This window comes from Columba livia, chromosome 5 (assembly GCF_036013475.1).
Source record: "Columba livia isolate bColLiv1 breed racing homer chromosome 5, bColLiv1.pat.W.v2, whole genome shotgun sequence".
Classification (NCBI taxonomy): Eukaryota; Metazoa; Chordata; class Aves; order Columbiformes; family Columbidae; genus Columba; species Columba livia.
The window spans coordinates 13,349,578-13,373,405 of NC_088606.1; the positions used below are offsets into that span (position 1 = coordinate 13,349,578).

Sequence of the window (23,828 nt, forward strand, 5' to 3'; positions counted from 1 at the left end):
AGCGGGGACGCTGCGGTGGCTGCGCGGCGCCGGCAGGGGGCGGCCTGCGCTCGGCGGGGCCGGGCAGCGACTGCTTCCCCCGCTCCCCGTGTGCTGCCGCTCGCTGCCGGCCCGTGGAAGGCGGGCACTCCATTATCCTGGCCGCGTTTGGCCGTGGAGCCTTTCGGCCACGCAGCCGCCTCCCCAGCATCCGCGCAGGCGAGGAGCGCGGGTGCCGTGGGTCCCCAAACCCCGTGGGTTGCCGGTCCCGGGTTGGGGCTGGTTCTTCCTTTGCGCTTCCCGGTGCTGTCGGCCTAAAGAGGGGGTTGTTCGCCCTCCTGTGAGCTGCACCACGACCGGCGCACGCCGGCAGGGCTGAAGGCGAGGACTGATGTGCACCTTAGCACAGAGCTGGGATACTGGGAAAGCTGACAGCAACCGAGGAGTGATAAACTTGGGCAGAAGTGAGATGATCTCACAGGGACCTATTTATTTCTTTCAACCTCACTTTTCGCTTTGGGAGCTCCCGAGCAAAGACACCATGAACCAGCCGAGATGCAGCGGGGTTTGCTGAGTGCAGAGCAAAGACGGCCTTGGTGCCAGCTGACATGAAAGCACCATGGTGTGTAAAAGGTGGGTTACATGTAGTACGACCACATGTATCTAACAACTTAATCCCGGCAAAAGTAAAATGTCTTTCTCCCCCTAAGATTCTGTTGCACCAGCTCCTCAGCACCTTTGCTCAGTCAATTCAACTCACAGCTCTGGCATAGGGTTAATCCAGGGGAAAGAGAAAGCCAGAAGGAACCAGGGAAGGGAAGAGAAGAGGGGGAAAGAGAAAGTAGGGCTTATGGGGGAATAATTTCCCCAGAGCTAACTCCATTCGGGGGGTGTGTTGATGGCATGGCTCATCTACAAACTATGCTTCCTATGAAAATTTGGCTTTGTTCAATAAAGTGCACCACATTATAAACCTTGTCACTAGTTACATAAAGTCAGAGCGTGACACCCATTTCAAAATGACTGCAAATGTTTTCAAAACAAGCAAATCTGCAGCTGTGTTTTCTTCAGGTAATCAAAATAACTATGAAGGAAGGTCCAGTTTATACAGGCAGAGAAGAAACTAGGTAACTTGGGAACTGAAAATACAAGTCTGTCAGGGGACATGGAGCTCCTTAAGGAGAAAACACCTCATTTAGAGATAAAATTCCAAACAACTTTATTTTACTTCCAGAACAGAAACTTCAGCAGAGATTGGTCTCTGGGAACCAGAATAAGAGTTCAAGACTGTACAACAAGGCAGAATTAGAATACCTCAAACACCAAGCCTGCTCTTCAGGCTGGCAATAGCCACTGGGAAATGTGTGCAGGTGTTCCAGCTGCAATTATTGTGTCAGCTGTTCTTTTAATAAGTGGAGGAAGTAGCTGGGTTGTGTAGCAGAAACACTTTCATGCTGGGAAGACAGCTGGTAGAAAGGCACCTTTGGGCGGGGAAGTCTGAGTCTGCCTGGCTGTGTGGAAGAGAGGACCAGTACGTCTTGTCCCAGAGCTGCACATCGCAGGTCACATCCTGAATGGAGCAAAGGATTTTTGTCTTTCTCACCCTAAAAATTGCCAGCTGGGATGCTGGGCGTGAGTGTGATGTGTACTTAAAACTATGTAAATGAAATATTTGATGGTGCCTTCTATGGAGTCAGTAACTGTGCTCCTCTCGTTGGGTATGTTAGGAATTTCTCTCAGCTACCCTTCCTAATAGTTAGACATCCCAAAGAAATACAGGAAATTGCTGAAGAAAGGAAGGCTAGAGCTGGGAGAACATGACCATATGAAGCATGTTTGAATTTCCATAAACCGTAGTGAGTAGTGGTCATTATGAAATTCATTAAAAGGGCTGCCATTGCCGAGTAACATTAAAATCCCCTCTTCTTTTCCTTTGTGAATGATTGGAAGCCTGTTTGCACTTTACTAGGGTGCTATAAAACTAGGGGTGCCAAATGGCCAGAGCTGGATTATACTTCTGCCAATTCTAGAAGACAGTCTAAAGCTGGCATTTCTTGTTTGTCTGGCATCCACAATTACCCTTGAATTAGTATAATTTGTTTGGTTTATTATAGAAACAGAGTGTGAAATTCTATCCTCAAAGAGAGATGCCAGCTCACTGGAGACACAAAAGCTTTTTGTTTTTCTCATGTGGTAGGGTTGAGTCTATAGTAATAAGCTACATGAAGACAATGCCGTTGCCCACAAAGGAGATACTTAATTTTCCATGCATAACTTATAATGTGCAATAGCACTAGCCTATAGGATGAACTTCTGGGGATGAAGTAATATCTGTTTTATTTGCAACTGCATGTACTGTCCCACTGATTTGCTTTCTTAGTCACCTTGCTCACTTCTGAGCAAGATGCTGTCATCACGTTCAGGTTGTCTTTGGCCTCTCCGTCGACACTGTCAACAAGCCAAAACGTTAGAGCCAGTTGAAGGCTTAGGCTGAGATACCAATGCATCTGGTCTCTGAACAATTCATTCCTTATAGAAACATGTAATAACCTTAGCCTGGATTAATAATCTGTGAGTCCAGATGGGATGCACCCACAGGTGCTGAGGGAGCTGGCTGAGGTCATTGCTGGACCACTCTCCATCATCTTTGCCAAGTCTTGGGAAATGGGAGAGGTGCCTGAGGACTGGAGGAAGGAAAACGTCATTCCAGTCTTCAAAAAAGGCAAGAAGGAGGACCCAGGTAACTATAGACCAGTCAGACTCACCTCCATCCCTGGAAAGGTGATGGAACAACTTATCCTTGGTGCCATCTCAAGGTATATCAAGGATGAGAGGGTCATTAGGGGCAGTCAACATGACTTTACCAAGAGAAAGTCGTGCTTGACCAACCTCATAGCCTTTTGTGAGGACATAACGAGGTGGATAGATGATGGCAGAGCGGTGAATGTGGTCTACCTTGACTTCAGTAAAGCATTTGACACAGTCTCCCACAGCATCCTCTCTGCTAAACTGGGGGAGTGTGGTCTGGATGATTGGGTAGTGAGGTGGACTGCAAACTGGCTGAAGGAAAGAAGCCAGAGAGTCGTGGTCAATGGGGCAGAGTCTAGTTGGAGGCCAGTATCTAGTGGAGTGCTTCAGGGGTCAGTACTGGGACCAGTGTTATTCAGTATATTCATCAATGACTTGGATGAGGGAATAGAGGCTACTATCAGCAAGTTTGCTGATGACACTAAGCTGGGAGGAGTGGCTGACATGCCAGAAGGCTGTGTTGCCATCCAGAGAGACCTGGACAGGCTGGAGACATGAGCGGGGAAACATTTAATGGAATATAACAAGGGAAAGTGTAGAGTCTTATATCTGGCCAGGAACAACACCAGGTTCCAGTATAAATTGGGGAATGACTTATTAGAGAGCAGTGTAGGGGAAAGGTGGTCAGCAGGAGGACCATGAGCCAGCACTGTGCCCCTGTGGCCAGGAAGGCCGATGGCATCCTGGGGTGTATTAGAAGGGGGGTGGTTAGTAAGTCAAGAGAGGTTCTCCTTCTACTCTACTCTGCCCTGGTGAGACCACATCTCGAATATTGTGTCCAGTTCTGGGCCAGAAGGACAGGGAGTTCAAGAAGGACAGGGAACTGCTGGAGAGAGTCCAGCGCAGGGCAACAAAGATGATGAAGGGAGTGGAACATCCCCCTTATGAGAAAAGGCTGAGGGAGCTGGGTCTCTTTAGCTTGGAGAAGAGGAGACTGAGGGGCGACCTTATTAATATCTACAAATATGTAAAGGGCGAGTGTCACAAGGATGGAGCCAGGCTCTTCTCAGTGACAACCAACGGTAGGACAAGGGGTAATGGGTTCAAATTGGAATACAAGAGGTTCCACTTATATTTGAGAAGAAACTTCTTCTCAGTGAGGGTACCAGAACACTGGAACAGGCTGCCCAGGGGGCTTGTGGAGTCTCCTTCTCTGGAGACATTCAAAACCTGCCTGGACCCCTTCCTGTGTAACCTCATCTAGGTGTTCCTGCTCCAGCAGGGGGATTGGACTAGATGATCTTTTGAGGTCCCTTCCAATCCCTAACATTCTGTGATTCTGTGATTTCGTAGTAGTCCATTAGCTGGGTTGGGCCCTGTAACTTTGTGGGAGAACACCAACCTTGTGTAGGAGCAATGGTGAAGAAACCATTGTACTTACAGATAGCTGACCTGGAAAAACAAAGTGGTTAACTCTTGCTCTGAGCAAAGCTGCACCATACGTGCAAAGTCTAAACCATGTTCCTTCCTTCAACTCGCTTCGGACTTCTAAGCATTCAAAGGTTTAAAATTAGACCACATCAGAGGAAAAAACTAAAAATCAAAATGCCTCCTAAAACATTCTAGCAGTCAGGTGGTAGACTTTTGGTTTTGTGGGTTGTTCTGTTCTGTTTGGGTTGTTTTTTTTGGGTTTTTTTGGTGTGGTATTTTTTTTTTTTTTGGGGGGGGAGGCGAGTGGTTGGTTTGTTTTTAGATTTTTTTAAACCTGTATTGTTTCATGCAATTGTGCTACTAAGTAGTTTGAAAGAGTTAAACAAGACTAAAGTAAGAGGGAATACTGTTATCAATGTTAGCAGTCAAAAATTATTGCTGAAAAATATTTACATTTCACAATTGCAAGGATGCTTTTTTGTTTCATTTAACTTCCAACTCTGATAGCCATTTTTAAGGATAAGAGAGTATGCAAGAAGCTAGAGAAATTCATACTGAAACAGAATGAAATGAAATTGTCTTCTGACTATGGAGCTGATCCAAATGGGATGTTGTCAGTGGAAAGAGTAATGACAGGGATAGTCAGCCCTGAAGATGGGCAGCAGGTCAGGTATGGGCTTGCAAAAGAGCATAGTGGGAATAAGAGCAGCACTTTAATTTTGGGTTGTGTGTGTGGAGAAACATCACCATGTAACACATATAACCCTTTTCCCTGTGAATCCGAGTGGCTAGAGAGGTTAGCAAGGTTACCTTAGTTTTAAGGTTAGCAGGTCGTCTGCCTGGCTTCATTAACAAGGGAGCAGTGTGAATTCCTGTTACTTCAGTGGAGGTAGTACTGGACCTAGGAAATGGGCTGCAGAGTCTCGGGAGTGAAGCGTGAGCCAGCCAGAGGCTGGACGCTACTGGGACAGCTCACCCAGGATTTGTCAGAGTGCCAAGGAAATATGTGTCAGGTGTTTGTCTTCTTTGCACTGTCCCAGGTCTCCTACCCCTGGGAGGAGCTCACATGACTTGGTTTGCCCTAAGTCACATTCTGCTTAGGGCTGTGGCACTGATTTTTGCCGTTTGAACTACCCTTGCTTTACAAAATCCTTGCCTGGAAAGTGCCTGAGGACCTGCTGGCAAGTGGTGGTGATCCCCCTGCGCTCTGAGGCGGTCCCAGGAGGGTATGGCTGTGGTGGCTGTGCTGAGCCCCGGTGGTGTCAGCACGATGCTGCCCTGCAAACCCCCGCCCACTCCGCACACCTTCGAGGCTCCTACAGCAACGTGAACCCTGGTCGCCCATCTCCTGCTCCCACAGCCAGCCCTCAGGCACCCTCCCTTCCCCGGCCGCTCCTTGCACGCCCTCTGTGCAGGTCCCCCTCACACTCGAGCGCAGCGGCGCAGCTTCTCCCCGCGGCCGCCACCGTCGGGGCGCAGCGCCGGTGCCCGCCGGAGGCGAGGCGGGAGGCGGGCGGAGGCAGGAGGCGGGAGGAGCCGCCCCTCCGCCGGGCTCGGAGCTATAAGGGCAGCGCGAAGCGACGCGGAGCGCGGTTGAAGCCATGGGTAACCGTGTCACCCGCGAGGACTTCGAGTGGGTCTACACGGAGCAGCCCCACACGCAGCGCAGGAAGGAGATCCTGGGTAGGCGGCGGGGCTCGGCAGCCGTCGGCTGTGTTGCATCCCTGGACGGGGAGGGGGCGGGTGGAGCGGCGGTTCCGTGTCGGGTCCGCGCCGTGTCCGCCGCTGCGGACGGCTCGGGACACTGCCCGGGCTGCGGGCAGCGGGGGCTGCAGCTCGGGGGGCTTAGAAGGATGTTTTCCCCCGGGGTTGTTGCTCTTCCAAACTCTCTCGACGCCGTCTCGCCTTGTGGGGACGCCGGAGAGGGACGGCGGGGGTGAGCGGCGACCTGCCCCACCGAGCTGGGTTCCGGGGCGGCAGAGCTGGCTGTGGGCGGGTGACACGGCCGGGCGATCAGCCGCACCTGCGGCGGGTCCGCGTCCAATGTCCGCACGTCCCGCACCTCGCGCGAGGCCGGCGGCGGCTGCCGGGGTGGCCACGGTGGGCGGCAGAGCTGGCGGGTCTGAGCGAGGGGGTGGCTGGAAGCCCTCCTGCAGACCAGTTTTCCCAGTGTCTTGATATTTGATAGTGCAATAAAATCAATGAGGATGTGGGTGAGCGTTTGCCAGAGAAAGACAGAAAGTCCCTGCTGCTTGTCAGGGACAAGGTACAGTCTAGTACTTTCATGTTGTACAGGCAGCATTTAACTGTGTACATGAGTGTATTGGGTTGGAAGGCTTTTGCTTTTGGTTTGAGGGTTTGGGCTTTTCTGAAGATAGTTTCTGAGAAGAACTAATAATTTAGAATTGTTGCAGAATATTGTTGTATATCTCCTGAAAAATCTTTTCAACATCTTATTAACAAAGAAGATTTTGATTTTTTCATGTTTTTCTTTGGGTTATTGTTGTTTATTTATTTATTCACTTCCATATTTATTTTTCTAATGAGTATAATGAGTAGGATAAAGTTTTTAAAGAACATTTATAAAGGAAGGCGCTAGAGCTTGTGGCTGAGCTGCTGCACAGGGTCTATGATAATTAAGTGTAGTTTCTTAACTCCTCCACAGTCTCATATATTAACCCAGGATTAATCTAAATTACAAAACATTTCTGGTATAGTTGTGGTGGTGGAATATCCTGGTCCAGATTTGCATTATATCCAGGAAGGTAATAATTATTTTACTATGCCATCATGATACAGAGTCAAATAATGTCATTATCTAAAATAATCCTTCTTGGTGTCATGCTACTCATCCTTTCAGTCAAGGGGACTGTGTTTTGGTGAGCTATGGGTAGAAGTGTGTATGGTGGGTCTCTCCTTTTGCTAATCTTTCGCTTTCCTGATGTTGCTATAGAGTGGGGACTGCAAACTGATGAAGTGGTATTTTAAAGAGGTGCTGGAGTGGTTGAACTGCCTTACCCTTGCTACAGCAAACTCTTTTTGTAGGACCTTTCGGCTACATACTTGCTCCCACTTTCTTTGGGTTCCAAATGAGGAACTGGAATCAAAATCCCTCTCCTTCCCTGCTGCTCCCCCTGCCTCAACTCTGAGAGCAGAAGGAAGGGGATGGAGAAATATGACATGGAAAGAGAGACATGGGAGACGTGGGCAGAACAATCTGTGGCTGTGTGACAGGGCAGAATGGGTCATGCAACTGGTGTCATGAATATCAAAATGTAACCAAAAGTTATTGAAACTACCATGATATCCCGTATGATACCGGTATAATGATTATCACTGTCTTACTCAAAGACTGAGGGACAACAAAACCTTGTTATCTAGAGTATGTACTTATCAAAGTGTCTAGTGTCTATTGAGCTGGAGTGCACTAAAATAATCTTATATACATATGAAAAAATCTATAAATATCCACGTATTTTGACAATTTTGTATATAGCAATGCCTTGGGGACAGAAGCATTCTATGCTGGTAATGGAAGTATTTTCCTCCCAATAAGTTAATGATTTAGTTGCTAAGCACTGAAACTTGATTGTTTTCTGTTTAGGGTGCAGCTTTTTGAAGCGTTGGTCTCTCTCAGGCATGGCTACTTGGCTTTTAATGCAAACTGAAATTATCCATTAGGAAAATAATATGATCAAAGTGACAAGTATATGAGGCCATTTCTTTCTATGTAAGTGGTGTTTCCTTGAGCTGTTGTCCCAGTATGTTTCTATAGAGCAACTGAGAGATAATAATGATCTGCCATGAAGTTGTATGTCCTGGCTTGAGAGTTAGTAGCCCAGGTATCTGTAGGACTTTTGTAGTCAGTGACAATATATCTGAATGAGAACTCTGTGAGTCCAATTTCCCTACCGTGGGCAGGGACATCTTTCACCAGCTCAGGTTGCTCAAAGCCCCATCCAGCCTGACCTTGAACACTTCCAGGGCTGGTCTCTGAGCAGCCTCTTCCAGTTGAGCAGCAGAGCTGTGAGCTGTGTATATCAACTGGGCTGCCTAAAAGCTACCTTATGGCAAGACACTATTGCACTAGATGGAACTATGAACGATGTGATTCCTAACAGATATAATTATACCAGCAAATAGAACAACATTTTGCTCAAGGGAGAGGTGATACTTTTTCTGTTATCTCTTTGTGGTATCTTCCTCTTAGAATCTATGTATTCAAATGTAGCTTGTGCTTGGGACTGTGGAGGTGCCAACTGCATCTAAGTTACAGTGGAGATCTCTTGCCAGGCTGGGACTTTAACCCCAATCATGTTATTCATGTTCCTGAACACGTCATTCATGCTTTTCAGTTTATGAAATTGAATTGTTTCGTTGCTGTTATCTCACCCTCTTGTTTATGAAAAGCCTGTTACTGTCTTGTCTCAGGAATGAGATTTGTGTAATGCTACAGGGAGCTGTGTTAGGAAAAGGCCTGGCTAAAAACTAACCTGATAAAAGAAAGGTGGGTTTTTTTTGTTTGTTTGGTTTTGTGTTTGTTTTTGTTTGTGGTTAGTGTTTTTGTTTGGTTGGTTTGTTTCTTTTGTTTTTGTCTAGATCTTCTTAGCCTTGCTGTATAGTTACATGAGTGCTATTAGACGGAGAACAAGCGACTAGGAGAGGAGATGTCTACTTCTAGTAGAACTAGAATTTCTATAATACTTCTTTTTAGTGGCAATAGGGGTCTCTTGTATTAAAAACACTTGTAGAACTATGGTCTTGCACAGTGGGAAGTGTTGGTGTTTTTTTTGGTCTTGAGAGAAGATGAAAAAATCGTTCAGATGCTGGTAACACCATAAGCACACAATGAATGGTCATTACACCTGCAGTTTTCCAAATGCAAGCAATGAGCAATATGTTGTGGCATGGAAAGAATGAAATCTTATTTGTGCTGTGGGTTGGATCTAACTTTATAAAATTACTGTAGGTTGGTCAGAAGATGTCTTGCCTCACAGGATCCTTAGGGAAGCCCTTATTTGCTGCTGAGGATGAAGGCTGAATCAGTGTTTCTCAGGGTAGGTTAGGAGCATCTGAACATGATCTAACATCCAAGAATAATTAGTAAGTACATAATTGGTTCTTTAGCAAGTTGTTTTGGAGTAAAGATTGTGTAAGTGTTTTATATGTGCTTTATCCTGTAGAAAGGCTCAGATGTTAGCTTATGGGGGGTAGTAAAACAAACAAACAAAAGTCAAAATCTATTTTATTTTAGCATTTAGTCAATTTGAGCATAATAGCTCTCAGCTCTGCTCACTTATTTAGAGACTACTCTGCTATTTCCTACAGTTGACTCTTCTGTTGCCTATTTAAACCTCATATTTATGAAAATTCTTATAAACTGTGCCTACTGAAATGTGCAAGATGCATATCTCCTTAGCTTAAATTAAAGCCCTGAATTACATATCCTTCTGGCAAAGAAACTATGAGTCTGTTTCCCCTTTATGCTGTAGTACGTGGGCACAGGTCTGCCACTGATGTGCATGTTCTCTGATGAGCGCATTCAGAATAGCTCCTATCTCAGTGCTCATGCCAGTTCCCTATGAGAACCAGCTATAAATTAAATCACATGAGCAGAAAGTCTCTGTTCTAGGTACTTCTTGTCTTCTGCTGAAAACTTACTAAGTATATTAAATTTATTATCAAGGTTTCAGCTTACTCCATGTTGCGGGTTTTCACTTCCAAGAGGGTTGGAAGCCCTTTTCCTAGCATTCCTCCATCAATTTACTCCCAACCAGCTAATATACAAGCATAAACAAACAGGTCACGGCTGCTGTCATAGTGATGTGCTGACACCATCCACCTCTGTCAATGCCAGCAACCTGGCACCACTGCAGTGCTTTGCCTCTGGTGAGCACTCTGGATGGCCCAACTCTTTTGGACTGGCCAGCACAAGGTAGTTTAGGAGCTTGTGGGTGGCAAATACAAGACTAAGACCCTTGTCCTTGCACAGTGGGTATATAAACGTCAGTGTAATTAGTTGGGCCAGAAAGGCTTTTTATTACTTTGTATACTAGAGGGGATGGGAGACTCTGCAAAACCAGAAACTTTGTCATGTGTGCTTTCCTTTCTGTGTGTCCCACCTGCGTCCTGGTTTGCATACACTTTGAATTAAATACAACTCAAATGTGCTGTGCTGTTCATGAGCACATTCATGAGCGGAGCTGCTAAAAAGAAAAACACTATCATGTCAGCAAACTGACTTTTTTGTGTGTGTGTATTTTTTTGGTACAAATACCAGCCCTGGCATAGGGCACGGGTTAGTAAAGCTAACATCCTGTGCCTGGTGTCTCTTATTTGTTCTGGCAGGGACGCATAGTTGATAGAACATAGTCCAGGACAGCAGCATCGCAGAGATTATTTTTTCTTCCTCTTCTCTTTAACAGGTCTTCTAAAAGTCTCATACTGAATAGTATGACTATACCTGTATGCTGCACTTGTAGTCAAAATAAAGGCAGATTAAATTAAATTTCTTCTCTTGTTACTACTAGCTTCTCACAGATGTGGGTAGGGTTGCTGCTCCTTTAAACCTCCACCGCCTCTGTGTTTGTGGACAGCTCCCACAAAGCTCACTGTAGATTACATTTTATGGCCATTCTCATGTATTAGCCCTGACCCAGTGCTTGTTGGGAAGTGATGGATGCTGTCTGTACAGAAACGGATTGTTTTTATAATGGAAAAGTGCTCAGGAAGACCAGCGAGGTGTCACAGACCCAAGCCTGACAGTGTTCAAGAAGAGACTGGAAAATGCCCTCAGACACATGGTGTGAACTGTGGGGTTGTCACATGCAGGGACAGGAGTTGGACTTGATGATCCTTGTGGGTCCCTTCCCATTCTATTGGACTTTCTATGATTCTGTGAAAATGGAAGTGCTTCAGGAAAGAGCAGCATGGTGAAGATCTCTGCTCAGATGCCTTGATGTGTGTAACTCTAGCAGCCTCAAGAGTGCAGCAGGTGTCTGCTTACTTGAAGTGCAATGTGTAGGAAATGAAGGTGGTCTTTATTGTGTGGCTGCCCCAAGTCTCACAGTCCTTTATGCCTCCTGGTTCAGCACCGTGCAGTAGCCCTGTCTCTGATTCTCAGTTCCCTTTGGGACGTGCAGATGGCTGACAGGTGGTTTGCACAGCCCTGGTTTGCACAACACAGATGATCACCCACAGACACTTGTCACAGTAGCTTTACAGAGTTGTCCAGGTTTTCCAACTCTAAGTGCTCTATCTTGCCTTATTTGGACTCCTTCAGCTAAATAGAAGGTATGAACATGAAGGAAAAATGAGACACAACATTGTGTCAGCACGTTACATACAAACTGTAGTCATCAAGATCACTTAATCTGGGATTTAATGTGTCTCACTGAAGAGTCCTTGGCCTCAAGTTTTGAGAGTCAGCTTTCAACATTTTGCACGTGGAGTGCTCCTGAACCAAAACTGCTCTGGCAAGCAGTGAACCCACTTGTCAGCCTGGAGTTTCTCTACACCATGGAAATGGGAAAGGCTTATCAGTATTAATGATAAACAGACACAGTATTGTGTTTTAACTAGTATGCAAAAATTTACTGTTGGAGAGGAGTTAATCCTGTGTTGAATTTAATATTAAACCCTAGCGAGTTACTTAATAGCTGTCACTTGCAATAAATGCACCCTACCTGCATTGCCACTTGCAGATACCATTGCTGCCAGTTGATAGTTACTGCTCTAAAATCCCTTAAATATAATCTGCAATCCTCCGCTGCAACAATAAGAAATAGGTCCAAAGTGACACATAAATAGGTTCTCCAACCACAATGTAAAGCATTGCTTAGTCACTTTCCCTTTCCATTAAAACTTTTTCTGGTCAAAGTGTCCTGAATTTGACCAGGCTGATGAACAGATTTGATTGTTTTACATCTCTTCATATCTTCTGCTGACTGCTGTGATTTATCCCTACCAACTGCATGACTGAAAATTTGAGGTGGCGTGATTTATTAAAGGGTTTTCTGGGTTTTGGACAACTGCTCCTAATCAGGACATTAAACTATGTAAAATTGTATGTCTATAACAGATATTCTGACCAGGTTATTATATCAAGTTATCCTTTAGAGTGGATATCCCAGGACTTTGTGTAAAATTTTCATACCTGCTTAGGTACCAGAGAACTATTTCTAGCATGCTTTCATTTTTAACATGAAAACTAATTAAAAAAAACTGCAAAAACAAGGACAAAAAAGCAAAATCAAAACTGCTGGGCTTTCAAGTGATTTCTATTAAAAAAGTCTGACTGACCTTAGAAAGATCTGAACCTTTACTAGAGCTTTCTCACTACTTAGAAGATCTCCCCCTTGCCTGAATCCTCCAAATTGTGATTTTTGCCTACTTGTCCTCATAAGGAGAAGAATTGAGAATAAATCTTTTCTCACTGTCTTCCACAACATTTGTCTAATCTTTATTGTCTCTAACCTATGCCAAGATGGGCTGGAATTGGTCTACCGGTCGAAAGTTTAAATGGTTGCATAGCACGACCAAATCAACCTGCTCCCTTTAGGACTTCATCTCTCTGAACTGCTGCAAATTTCTCAGGGTTGACTATAAAAAAACCTCCTCTGGGTCCTGCACTCAGTACCTGCCACTGTTTGCAAGGTCATATGAAGTTATGTGTATTGTTTTCAGCATTTGTTTGTAGCATATACAGCTGCACAGATGCAAACCATTGTAATCTGATTCCATTGCACTGGTGTCATACAGTGACAGTCGGATTATATTTACTTTTCTGTTCATAAAATGAGCCTATCAGTGGGCCTATCAAAGTTACAGGGACACACTGTGTAACCTCAGGATTCAGAACGAGTGACTTGTCCTCCAGTCTTATCTGAGTAATCTGTAATTATTGAGAAATGCAAAGTATGAGTTGAAGGAGGCAGACCAGTGGGAGGGTAAAAGCCATAAAATAGTGGAAAAATTAATGTGCAAGTTAATACTGGAAGTGAAGTGTGGGTTTTTAAAGAAGAGACCTGAAGCAATGAACAGTGCCTGGAAGATAAGCTGTATTTCTGTGTATTTTCTTTTTCTTAAAAGGATAAATGAATGGCCCGTAGAACCAAAGATCAGTAAGCTGGTACTATCCTGACACAAGTCAGAGCTGGCAAGTCTGGCCCATGTCTCTCTGATGCTGTATCGCAGTATTTGTGAGGTTGCATGAAGCTGTTGCGTGATTATTTATGTGACTTATGTGCCTGTTCCTGTTATATGACTTGGGAACAGGCTAGTGAATGGGACTAAGGAAAAAATTTCTGTGTCTTACAAATTCCTGATAGTATTATTGACTTTCTTGTTCTGTTACCATGTGCAAAGAGTTGTACGTGTTGTAACTATTGGTGAACACTCAAATACTTAGGATTTTATTATTATTAATATTATGTACTTCCTTTTAGTGCTACATTTGTCATCCAACCACAGAGCAAAACCTGGTGAGCCTGTCACTCAGCTCTCTTCTCCTGCTAGCACGCCCTAAAGCAACAGTAAAGCAGTATGAAAAGGGCTACAAAGAAGGCAGCTGTATCCCTTTTGTGTAAAGTAGCATCTGCATTGGGCAAAATAGAAAAGGAAATTGAAAAATTGACAGGAAGTCCTTCGGAGTTTTAATCTGATAGATTTTGGCATACTAATACATATTGCTGTGAAGGAATACTGCGAGGGGTGAAGGCACACGATGTCACATATTGGTCATCAGGGTAATTTATTTTTTACTATGTTTATATATCTATATATATCAAAATCAATTACAATTGGACATGATGCTGGAAGTGGGAATGGAGCCCATACGTTAATAAAGCTTTCACTGTAGTGGCAGCCCTACTTTGGAATTGCCATTTTATAAAAGTAGGGCCTCAAACAGAGTGTGGTAAAAATAGAGAGTCCCAGTGATGACTATGTTTACCTAACTGTGACCTAATGAGATTCTTCCTCTGCATTTTTCCCTTTAGCAAAGTATCCGGAGATCAAGACCCTGATGGGACCAGATCCACATTTAAAGTGGATTGTATCTGGAATGGTTTTCATCCAGCTTCTAGCATGCTACCTGGTGAAAGACTTGTCTTGGAAATGGATTTTCTTCTGGGCTTATGCTTTTGGGGGTTGCGTCAACCATTCCCTGACCCTGGCCATCCATGATATTTCACACAATGTCGCCTTTGGGAACAAGCAGACTAAGTGGAATCGATGGTTTGCAGTCTTTGCCAACTTGCCAGTTGGCATCCCTTATTCTGCCTCCTTCAAGAAATACCACATTGACCATCATCGGTACCTTGGTGGGGACGGCCTGGATGTGGACATTCCCACAGACTTTGAAGGCTGGTTCTTCAGTACACCGCTTCGGAAACTGCTTTGGCTTTTCCTCCAGCCTCTGTTCTACAGCCTGAGACCATTGTATGTGAACCCCAAAGCAATTACACAGATGGAAATTTTTAATGCTCTCGTCCAGTTTTCGGTAGACCTTATAATTTACTACCTTTGGGGGCTCAAACCTATTATTTACTTAATAGCAGGTACAATTCTTTGCATGGGTGTACATCCCATTTCTGGGCATTTCGTAGCAGAACACTACATGTTCTTAAAAGGGTATGAGACATACTCGTATTATGGACCTCTGAACTGGCTCACCTTTAATGTAGGCTACCACATGGAGCACCATGACTTCCCCAGCATCCCTGGATGCAGATTGCCAATGGTAAGTACGGCATGAGCATGACTGAATTGGATTTTTATACAAGCTCCTAAACTATCTCAAAGAAATCACTCAAAATCATAGCAATGGAATATTTCTTAAAAGAAAAAAAAAAAAAAAATCTTTTTGGATTGGTTTTTAATTCTTTCATTTTAAGCAGGAGATTGTGAGAATTGGCTGCCAAACTGCTGTAATATTTAGTTTATTTGATGGAAACAAGAATATCTGAGCTTCAGAGGGGTTTAAGGAATACTTTTTGCATGACAAAAACCTCTGAAAATACCCTTTCTCCATTTCCTTCCCTCAGCCACCATGTTTCATGTCTCTGAAATTTTAATGGCCCATCTAAAGTGAGGCGGGTGGCAATTACTACTTGAAATTTGTCTAATGATCAATCTGCTACCTATAGTGCTTGATTAACATCAAACAAAAGTATTTTTGGTTTTGAGATGACATAAGTATGGGGCATGTTCCAGCCTGACACAAATAGCACTAGAAATAAAGCCCCGTTCTGCAGGGCTTGTTTTAATTCTGGTACCCCACCCACAGAAACTGAAGATGCCTGATCTGTCACTGGGAAAGTGTTGTGGCTTTCCTCTTTTGAAAGTCAAGCCCCTTTTTATTTATGTTTTATCAGTTGTGGGAATCAAATTTTCGAAGCCCAGGTGTCTAGGAATGGTTTTCAGTCTCCTTCTAGGTATGTTTTAATACAAGAGTTCCTCAGCAGGTGCCCACAGCAGCAGTGGTACGTGACTTGGAAGTGTTACTCCTACATACAAATCCTCTGGCACAGTAGGAAGGAAACACCTTCTGTCTCTGGTCGGATGCAAAGCTGAGGGCTACTGTTGCAACATCCTCATGAGATGGAGGAGTCTGAAGTGCAGGAGCTGTGACCTCCCTCCCCACTACTGCATGACATGTACCACTTTTATGATGGTATATCCAGGCAAATCTAGCTTTATGGGTTAATGTTCTTCATTGCAGAAACACTGTCTGAGAGGAGATTCAAAACAAGAAGAGATTTTCTTGTGGTGTAGAAGTGTAGGGAGCCTCTATATAGCCTGCAGTTCTGTTTTAACACACCTCCTTTACTGCTGGAGGTCTGTCCTGAAGAAGCTGTCAGTACCTGGTGGAGCTCAGAGCAGCTGGTAAAGCAGCCCATGCTCATGTGAAGTTCTCCTGTCAGACACTGCATTGCTGATGCTCCTGATAGCTCAGCTGGGAAGCATGAGCTTAGTTTTATTTTCAAATGTTAAAATTTGTTAGATAAGCTTAGATACTTGGGTTACTGGAAATGTTAATAGAAGAAAAGGAGGTTAGGTCTGTGTCTTACACAAGGCAGGGGAGTGACAAATTGAATTTGCTGGGATTGTTGCTCTGGACCTGATGGAGACCTGAAAAGCTCTTCTCTGCCCACACCACAAATAATTCAGCCTGATTCCTTGAGGCAGTGCAGTAGCTGGAATTGTCTGCCCTCCTGTGTAAAGAGTTTAGAGGTATTAGTTGAATTTCAGGGGCTTGTGTTCATGTGTTCCTAGCTCTAGGGTAACTGAGACTTGCACTGCTGGTAGAGGAGATATCAGACTTGTCAATCATCAGTGCCTGACAGAACTATATGGAAAACCTGGAGTCTTTGAGCGATCAATCACAAATGAAAATCTATTAGGAAGTGAAAATCTTTTGGTAAATCAGTTATTATAGAAAATAGTTTGTCCATTAAAGCAAATTGGTCATTGTTTTCTGTAAATTGAGAAGAAAAATTCTCTGCCTCTTCGGTGGAAGGAAGTAAGGGGACAGATCCTCTCTGGACCCCAGACCAAATTCTTCACTCAGCAAAGGTCTAGTTTTTTTACATCTAGTCTGTTAGGAAGTTGAACTTCTAATAGTTGAATTGTGTAATGTGGATGAGTTCTCAGTATAGGTACTTTTAATTATTGGCAAGTAGAAAGTGGAATAAAGATCTTTATTTTGTTCCTGCATGATTGAAAGCAGAGGAGAAACAGAATCAGAGAATAACTGAATCTTCATCTGGGAAAGTAACTGACTCTTCCACTTGCTTATGGGAAAAGTACATTCAGCTTTGTCCTTTGTTACAGGTTTCTCATTCAGAATGTTCTGAGTAATATGTTTGCCACTTGAAAGACCTTTACCCTATGAGTGTGACAGATTTGAAAGAGGAGAAGTTAGGCTGTGCTGTAAGCTTATAGATATTAAAGATGAGTGACATGAGTGTGCAGTAAGAACTTGTCCCACTAGTATAATGTGAGATTACACAAGAAACCACAAAATTTAACATTATAATGAAGAACCTGCTCTAAAAAAAACCTATAGACTTAGGACTAGATGTCTTTGCATGAAGCCTTATAACTGTAAAATATTGCATTGTTTACTGAACGAGTCAAAAGACCCATTCTTCATTGTCTGAAGGACTGAATATTCTTATGGACAGAAGGAACAGGAGAAGAAGGAGGAACTCAGTACTCGTCCTACAAACTGTAATAAAAACTGCAGTGTTACCAGAGGCAAACTAGTTATTCATTAAGCTTGTGGGAAAAGGAAAAGACATGGTATGAAACCAGATTTATTAGATAGACAAGACTGGGAAACATGGTAGATGTGCTGGTTTTGAATTGGAGATTTCATTAACCCTCTGATGGCTGGAAAGTCTAGCTTGAGTGTTGCCCGCCATCAAGGACTATGGAGGGAACTTCTCTGATATGCCTCCTAGGATTCTAAACAGATTTTGTCAGCTTTTTGTCGTAAGGACCTCTAGCTTCTGTATAGCCCCAAGACAAAGGGTCACAACCATGGTGAAAAATTAGGCTGCATTTAACTTTTGCAGTTATCAAATACAATGGGGGCCTTGGTGCTGTGCTCTGCAAGCACAAAACCAGAAGCAAAGTTTCAGTCTACAGGATGTGATTTCTTACTTACCACCATGATCTACATGAAGAAAAGCCTCAATATACCAGCTGCCAAGTGCCTGATAAGCTTTTTGCAGACTTTGTGATCTCCACTTTGTGATAACTTCCATTCACAAACTAGCAATGAGTTAAAACTTACAGTTGAAATCTGTAACGAGGAAGGGAGGGAGGAATTGAAGCAAATGGACCATCTCCAATGCAATATGGAGAACTCGAGGGTGAAGTCAGAGCAGGGTTTAGGAATACTTTGTCACAGTGCCATCTTTGAGATGATCTGTGATCTGGCTGCAAAACTTGCTACCTGGAGATTGCCACCCCCAGATTTTATACTGCACCCAGAATGCAATGTGGAGGATGACTCCTACAGCCTCAAACATACTTAATAGATGTAATTTAATATTGTATTTAAAAGGGAATCTGCATTAAAAAGCATTTAGTTTCTGCCATTTCACGCCCAGATTTTCTGGTAGGTAAGAAGAAGATAATTTTGTTTTACAAATGGAGATGCTGAAAGAAATTACACTAGATGAGCTGTTTTTGTTGGTAAACTTGTGTGTAGATCCATTGTAAAAGAGAAACCACTTTTAAAATTCTTTTCTGCCATGTAATAACAAAATAGGAACATGCACCTAACAAACTTCATTGTCTTTTCCATAAGAAAAGCCTTCAGAAGTCCCCCCTCTAGCTGCATTCATTAAATTTTCCATTTTCCGCATTGTTTTGACACAAATATTTTATTGCAGCTTACCTTCTCCTCCCCATTGTTTCTGTACATCTCATACAGTTGTCCTGTCCAGAGCACAGGGACCTTGCCAATGGGGCAAGTGCTGCGTGCCTTGCTGCACAAGGTGCAAAGCCAAGCAGAGCAAAGAACAACTTTGTGCAGATGTGGGTCACTGTCCAGCAGCTAATCTAGGTTAACACACTCCAGTGCAAGTCCCTGGTCATCTCTGATGGTTTCCATACTGACCTTCTCATCCAGAATGAGTTGCCACCATACTCTGCAGGAAGGTGCTAAATGGGTATGCTTGGTGAACAAGCAACTACTCGACCGCTTCATGCTGGCAAGCAGCTTGCCAGCCATGACTGGGCTGCCTGCTTCCGGAGTATGGGTATTTTGATTAATCATCTTAATCATCCAATAATACTTGTATTCTAGGTGCCCATTTTAAATCTGTAATACAACGGCAGAATATCTTATGGTTTATATTTAAGTAAGCTTCTAGACTTGCATGCTGTGGCCACCTAAACTCTTCATCACTGTGCCCAAACTATACTGCTGCTCATGTTTGCTGAAAGTGCGGAAACTATTGGGTTGAACATAGACTGTTTACTGGCCTTTTCTCTCAGCCATTTTTTCCTACTCTGTCACTGGGGTCATTTTCAGTCAGCCTTTGGTGCCAGAAGGCACAGCCACTACCTGAGGCATTGCTCCTAGGAGCTGAATTTGTCACTGTGAATCTCCATTCCCCCACTTCCATGTGCAAGGGGCAATACAGAGACTTTCTGAAGCCCTCATAGCGGTCAGAGTCCAACATGATCAAGAGCTCTGCAGAATAATGTACCTAGCTGAGAAAAACCTATCTGGTTCAGACCATCATTTCTATGGGCAAGAAAAATATATGGAGGTTCTGGAGAAGAGTATAGATGGCTAGTATAGATCATGGCTGAATTACTGTTGCAAGTCAAAATTCAGGCAGAAATTCTAAAATGGAGGTAGGAGGGAAGGTCTGTAAGGAGCAGTGTGCTAGGGAATGACCATGTTGGAGCTGGAGTGAAGCTTTTGAGGCTGGGAATCAAAGACTCCCTTTGAGTTTGCCTAAGGCCTCATTAGTGGATTTCATTTGAGGGAGCCAAGGGAGCTTACTGTCTAGTCCACCTTCTCATTCTTTGATTATTTTGATTACCCAGCTGGGAAAAGAGAGGATACAGAACCCAGATTAAATTATTTCTGGCTGTGGTTACAGAAGGAGCACAGGGAACTAAATCTGCTATCTCCAGAGATCTTAATGGGTGCCTGGAAATCACCCTTCTTCCAGTCACTAGCAAATACCTCTAAGGGGAAATGCTGATACTGTCTGAATCCCACTGAAAATGAACCACACTTCAAGTACAGACCAACACTTTAAAGCAGGATAGAGGTATATTAGGAAGTCAGAGGTATTCAGTGAAAGGCAGAATACAATCAGACGTGAACTGAATGTTCCACCTTCGATGCAGTGCTACCATGCCACGAGCACGAAGAGTGTAGAGGGGCTAAGGTACAGAGGTAAAAGGTCTTAACTTGTATGTTACCCAAGCTACCTCACAGGGAAGTGTCTGCTAGGAAGCTGAATTACTAAAGTAACTAGCAGTGAGTGGTACTGCCTTATAATCTAACTTTTACTGGGATTCTTACCTTTCCACAAACAGTCCAAATGCTGTGTTAAGATTACACCATTGCACATTGGGTGCTGATGAGACCCTCTTCCTGCATGACAATTCTGTGTAATCCTTTTGTGCTTCTCTGGAAGTCCTTACTGTGCTCAGCATAGCTGGCTTTAAAATTCTGCAGGGTTTTCAAAGGGAGAAGTCATCCTGTCCTGTAAGACATGCTACTCTAGAATAGAGCTTTGTTTGCCTAGGAGGTGGAGCTGTAATAAAACTGTGCCCAAGCAGTTTATGTGCAAGTGTATAATAGTTAACAAACTCTGCTGTTCCTTGGGTGTATTCAAAAAGCAGAGCACCTAGGTGGAGCAGGGACTACTGATAATGTGGTAATCTTCGTAGTCCTCTGAACCTGCCAGGCATGAAACCTCTGTCCTCTGGTTCTGGCCTTGGTCCTGCTACAAGCACCACCCCCGGTGACGCATAACGCTTCCCTGATGGCAAGTCTTAAGACTTGGGGATTTGTAACAGGGATGAAATTTTATTAGATGCATAATCTAATAAGGAATCTTACAGCATTTTTGACACCAGACTGAGGAGAATAGCCTGCCCCTGCCATGTCCTCTGGTTGCTGGAGGAACACGTCCCTCAGATTTGTATCATGGTAGAAAAATGGAGGAAAGAAAACTAAGTGTAGCCAAGGCTGTGTCTGGCATTTTCTCAGTTGATATTCCTCTCTTACCTGGAACCCCGGCAGACAGGTATTACAAGTGGTGAACAGGGATTTAAATACAGTGTGTTGAATCTTGGTAATTTATAAACTGGATTAGTCATCTGGTTGTGGAGATCCCACTACATCACAAATGAGAGAAAATAGTTCTAGCTGAAGGCAGCGATGCATCATCTTTCAAATTCTGACACTGTGAGGCAAAACTTACATCAGAAATCTGCTAAGAAGTATCTAAAATGTATTTAAGTATGTCTCGCTTGGCTGAACTTCAGAAGCTCACAAGCAACAACAAGTAACTTCAGGTTATGGCTGTGCTATCAGATCTGAACAGGAAGGCTGAAGCACACCTGACACTGTGCAGCTCATTCTCTCTCTTCTTCTTCCAGGTGAAGAAGATTGCAGCAGAATATTATGATAACCTCCCACATCACCAGTCCTGGATTCGAGTTTTGTGGGACTTTGTTTTTGATGATGCTATTGGTCCTTATTCAAGGGTTAAGAGACTATGCAAGCTGGCAGAAAAAAAGCTAATGGACTAGCTCTGGCTGCTGCTTTGGTATTTTGTTTGTTCGTCTGAATGAATTGAGTTTTCTGCCAAAGTAGAAGGAAGTTTGCATGTGCTGAAGTAGCATTGGTGTGTGCTCCTTTGAGCGAGAGGATCAGTGTGAAAATGAAGCAATTGCATGCACTATTTTAGAATATTGGTACTTTTTAATAAAGGATTTGTGTATGTAGCCCTGAGAAACTAGATTAGAGTGAGTTATGATTATGTGAACTTTTAGCCTAGGCCTAGAATTAACTTCCTGGGCTATGTGTGCCTAAGTCTGAATTTTGGCCTGCTCTGCAATGGAGAATGCTTGGTGCGTGTATGTGTGAACATGTGTATGTGTAGTTTAGGTCTGGTTTCTGTTCATGCCAGATTAGATGTGGATTCTCTGCATGTCCAGGACTGTGGAAGCAGAAAGGATTGGCGTGCAGTAGTAAATGATACTTTCTGGCGAACAGAATAGTGCCTTTAGCTCAATGTCTTGTCTAATCTAATATCTTCTGATAATTGCTGGTAGCAGAGATTTTGTATATGAAATGGAATATGTGTATACATTTGTGTCATTATTTTAGTAGCTGCTGTTTGACTTTTATCCCAGGGCTTTGTCTAAACCTTTTCTGAATGCATTTCTATTCTTGGGATCTAATACTTGGTGTAGCTTACTGGCAGAGCTGAACTGTGGTGTGGAGAAACCCTTCCTTTAGTCTTCTGCTCACTGCCTGATCAGCAGCGTGGATGTGTCCCTGGAGGAACTGGGTGGTCCCTTCTCACTCGCCTTATCAGCAGTATTCATAACTTCATGTTTTTCATCCTTTTCCCCACTGCTAGTCCTTCTGGGAATGAAAAGGTGCTAATTTTAATAATTTTTTTGCCAAGGTTGTTAATGTTCCTGATGACCTTTCTTGGCCTTTTCTATATTATACCCCCTTCTGTACACAGGTGTTAGGAGTATGTGTCAGTGAAGATGTGGCATTATGGTGATAGTTGTTCCTAAGCACTTTCAGAATAATTATAACTTTTTTCCTCTGTCATTCAAGAGGTACCAACTTGGCAGTTGGGAAGCGGGTGATATTCCAGCTATATGGAAGTTGCCACTGGCGATGTTAAGTGGATCTACCCGGAACATGAAACTGGGTCTGTTTCTCCCACTATGTGTCTTACTTTGTACTATTGACATTAACTTTCATCTGTGTTTCTCCCTACTGGGATAGTTAAATCTTCTTGCCTGTCCTCTCCAACTATCAACTTCTGGCTAGTCTCAATAATTCTGTATCATCAAAAACCTTAATCACCATACCTTTCTCCAAGCAGACCAGTATCTTGGGAGTCAGGAGTTCAGATACCATCTAATAGCTTCCCTCCACCCTGGAAAGCTGACGAGTTCTTACTAAGTGGTTAAAAGAGAGAAAGAGAGCAGATTTGTAAAGGTTCTCTTGTACCTTAACCCTCTAACAGCTGGGCGTTGGGCTTTTTTTACTTTCCCCTGGAAATTCATGCCTGTAACAAAGAAAAGGATTATTCTGCATTCTTGTTCATTCCTCAAAGTATGCTATTAGATCTGGGAAGCCTTATTTCCTCAATAAACAGTTTCATTCTTTCCTCCTACAGGAGTTTATCCAGTGAGTCATTCTGTCTGTTTGTCAGCCTGGCACACCAGGCAGCTGAGCTAGCCTGCAGCAGTTTGGGTTCCTCCTCCTCCATTTCCCTTTCCTTATTTTCCTCATCTGTCTGATTCTGATAGTTGGGTAAATACCCAGGTTTGCTCAGCAGTGCAAGGTCATTTGTGATCCAGGGGATGAATACCAGTTCATTCACAGATATTGTTTTGGTCTTGTTCTTTTTCTGAAAAAGAAGAGGAAGAACAGAACTTCTTCTGACGCTTCAGAGTTCACTGGTTCTTCACGTGCCTTTTCTCCCACAGGAAGTAGCTTTGGCATGGGAACCTCCACTGACTTCTTTGTGTTGGTCCTCATGTCTGAAGCTTCACTCTTTCATTAATTTACTTGAATGTTGCTGGCACTCCATGATCACATATTCAGCTATCTGTGTCCTTAGTGAACTTTGCAAGTTAATATAAAAACCATAATAAAGATTATGCTGTCTTCCTCAATCTGAGTATTGTCCTTCTGCTTTGTGGAGAATGACCTTTCTGTAGTTCCCTTAGTCAGCTGTTCCCTGATGCAGTCACCTATATGGTCTATAGATTACTAGCCTAGCCTGACACAGAGACTATGGTGCAAACTGGGGGTGTCAAACTCATTTTCACCGGAGGCCACATCAGCCTCGTGGTTCCCTTCAAAGGGCTGAATGTAATTTTAGTACTCTATAAATGTAACTACTCCTGCATTTATAAAGTCCTAAACA

At 43.6% G+C, this 23,828-nt stretch overlaps 1 protein-coding gene across 1 annotated transcript; it reads left to right on the plus strand.

Moving 5' to 3' along the window:
• Positions 1-5,683: 5,683 nt before the first annotated feature.
• DEGS2 (delta 4-desaturase, sphingolipid 2) lies at positions 5,684-23,574 on the plus strand. Its single transcript, XM_065063497.1, has 3 exons — positions 5,684-5,841; positions 14,157-14,899; positions 21,304-23,574. Exons 1-3 carry the CDS (start codon positions 5,760-5,762, stop codon positions 21,454-21,456), a joined length of 978 nt encoding a protein of 325 aa, XP_064919569.1. The 5' UTR covers positions 5,684-5,759; the 3' UTR covers positions 21,457-23,574.
• Positions 23,575-23,828: the final 254 nt, after the last annotated feature.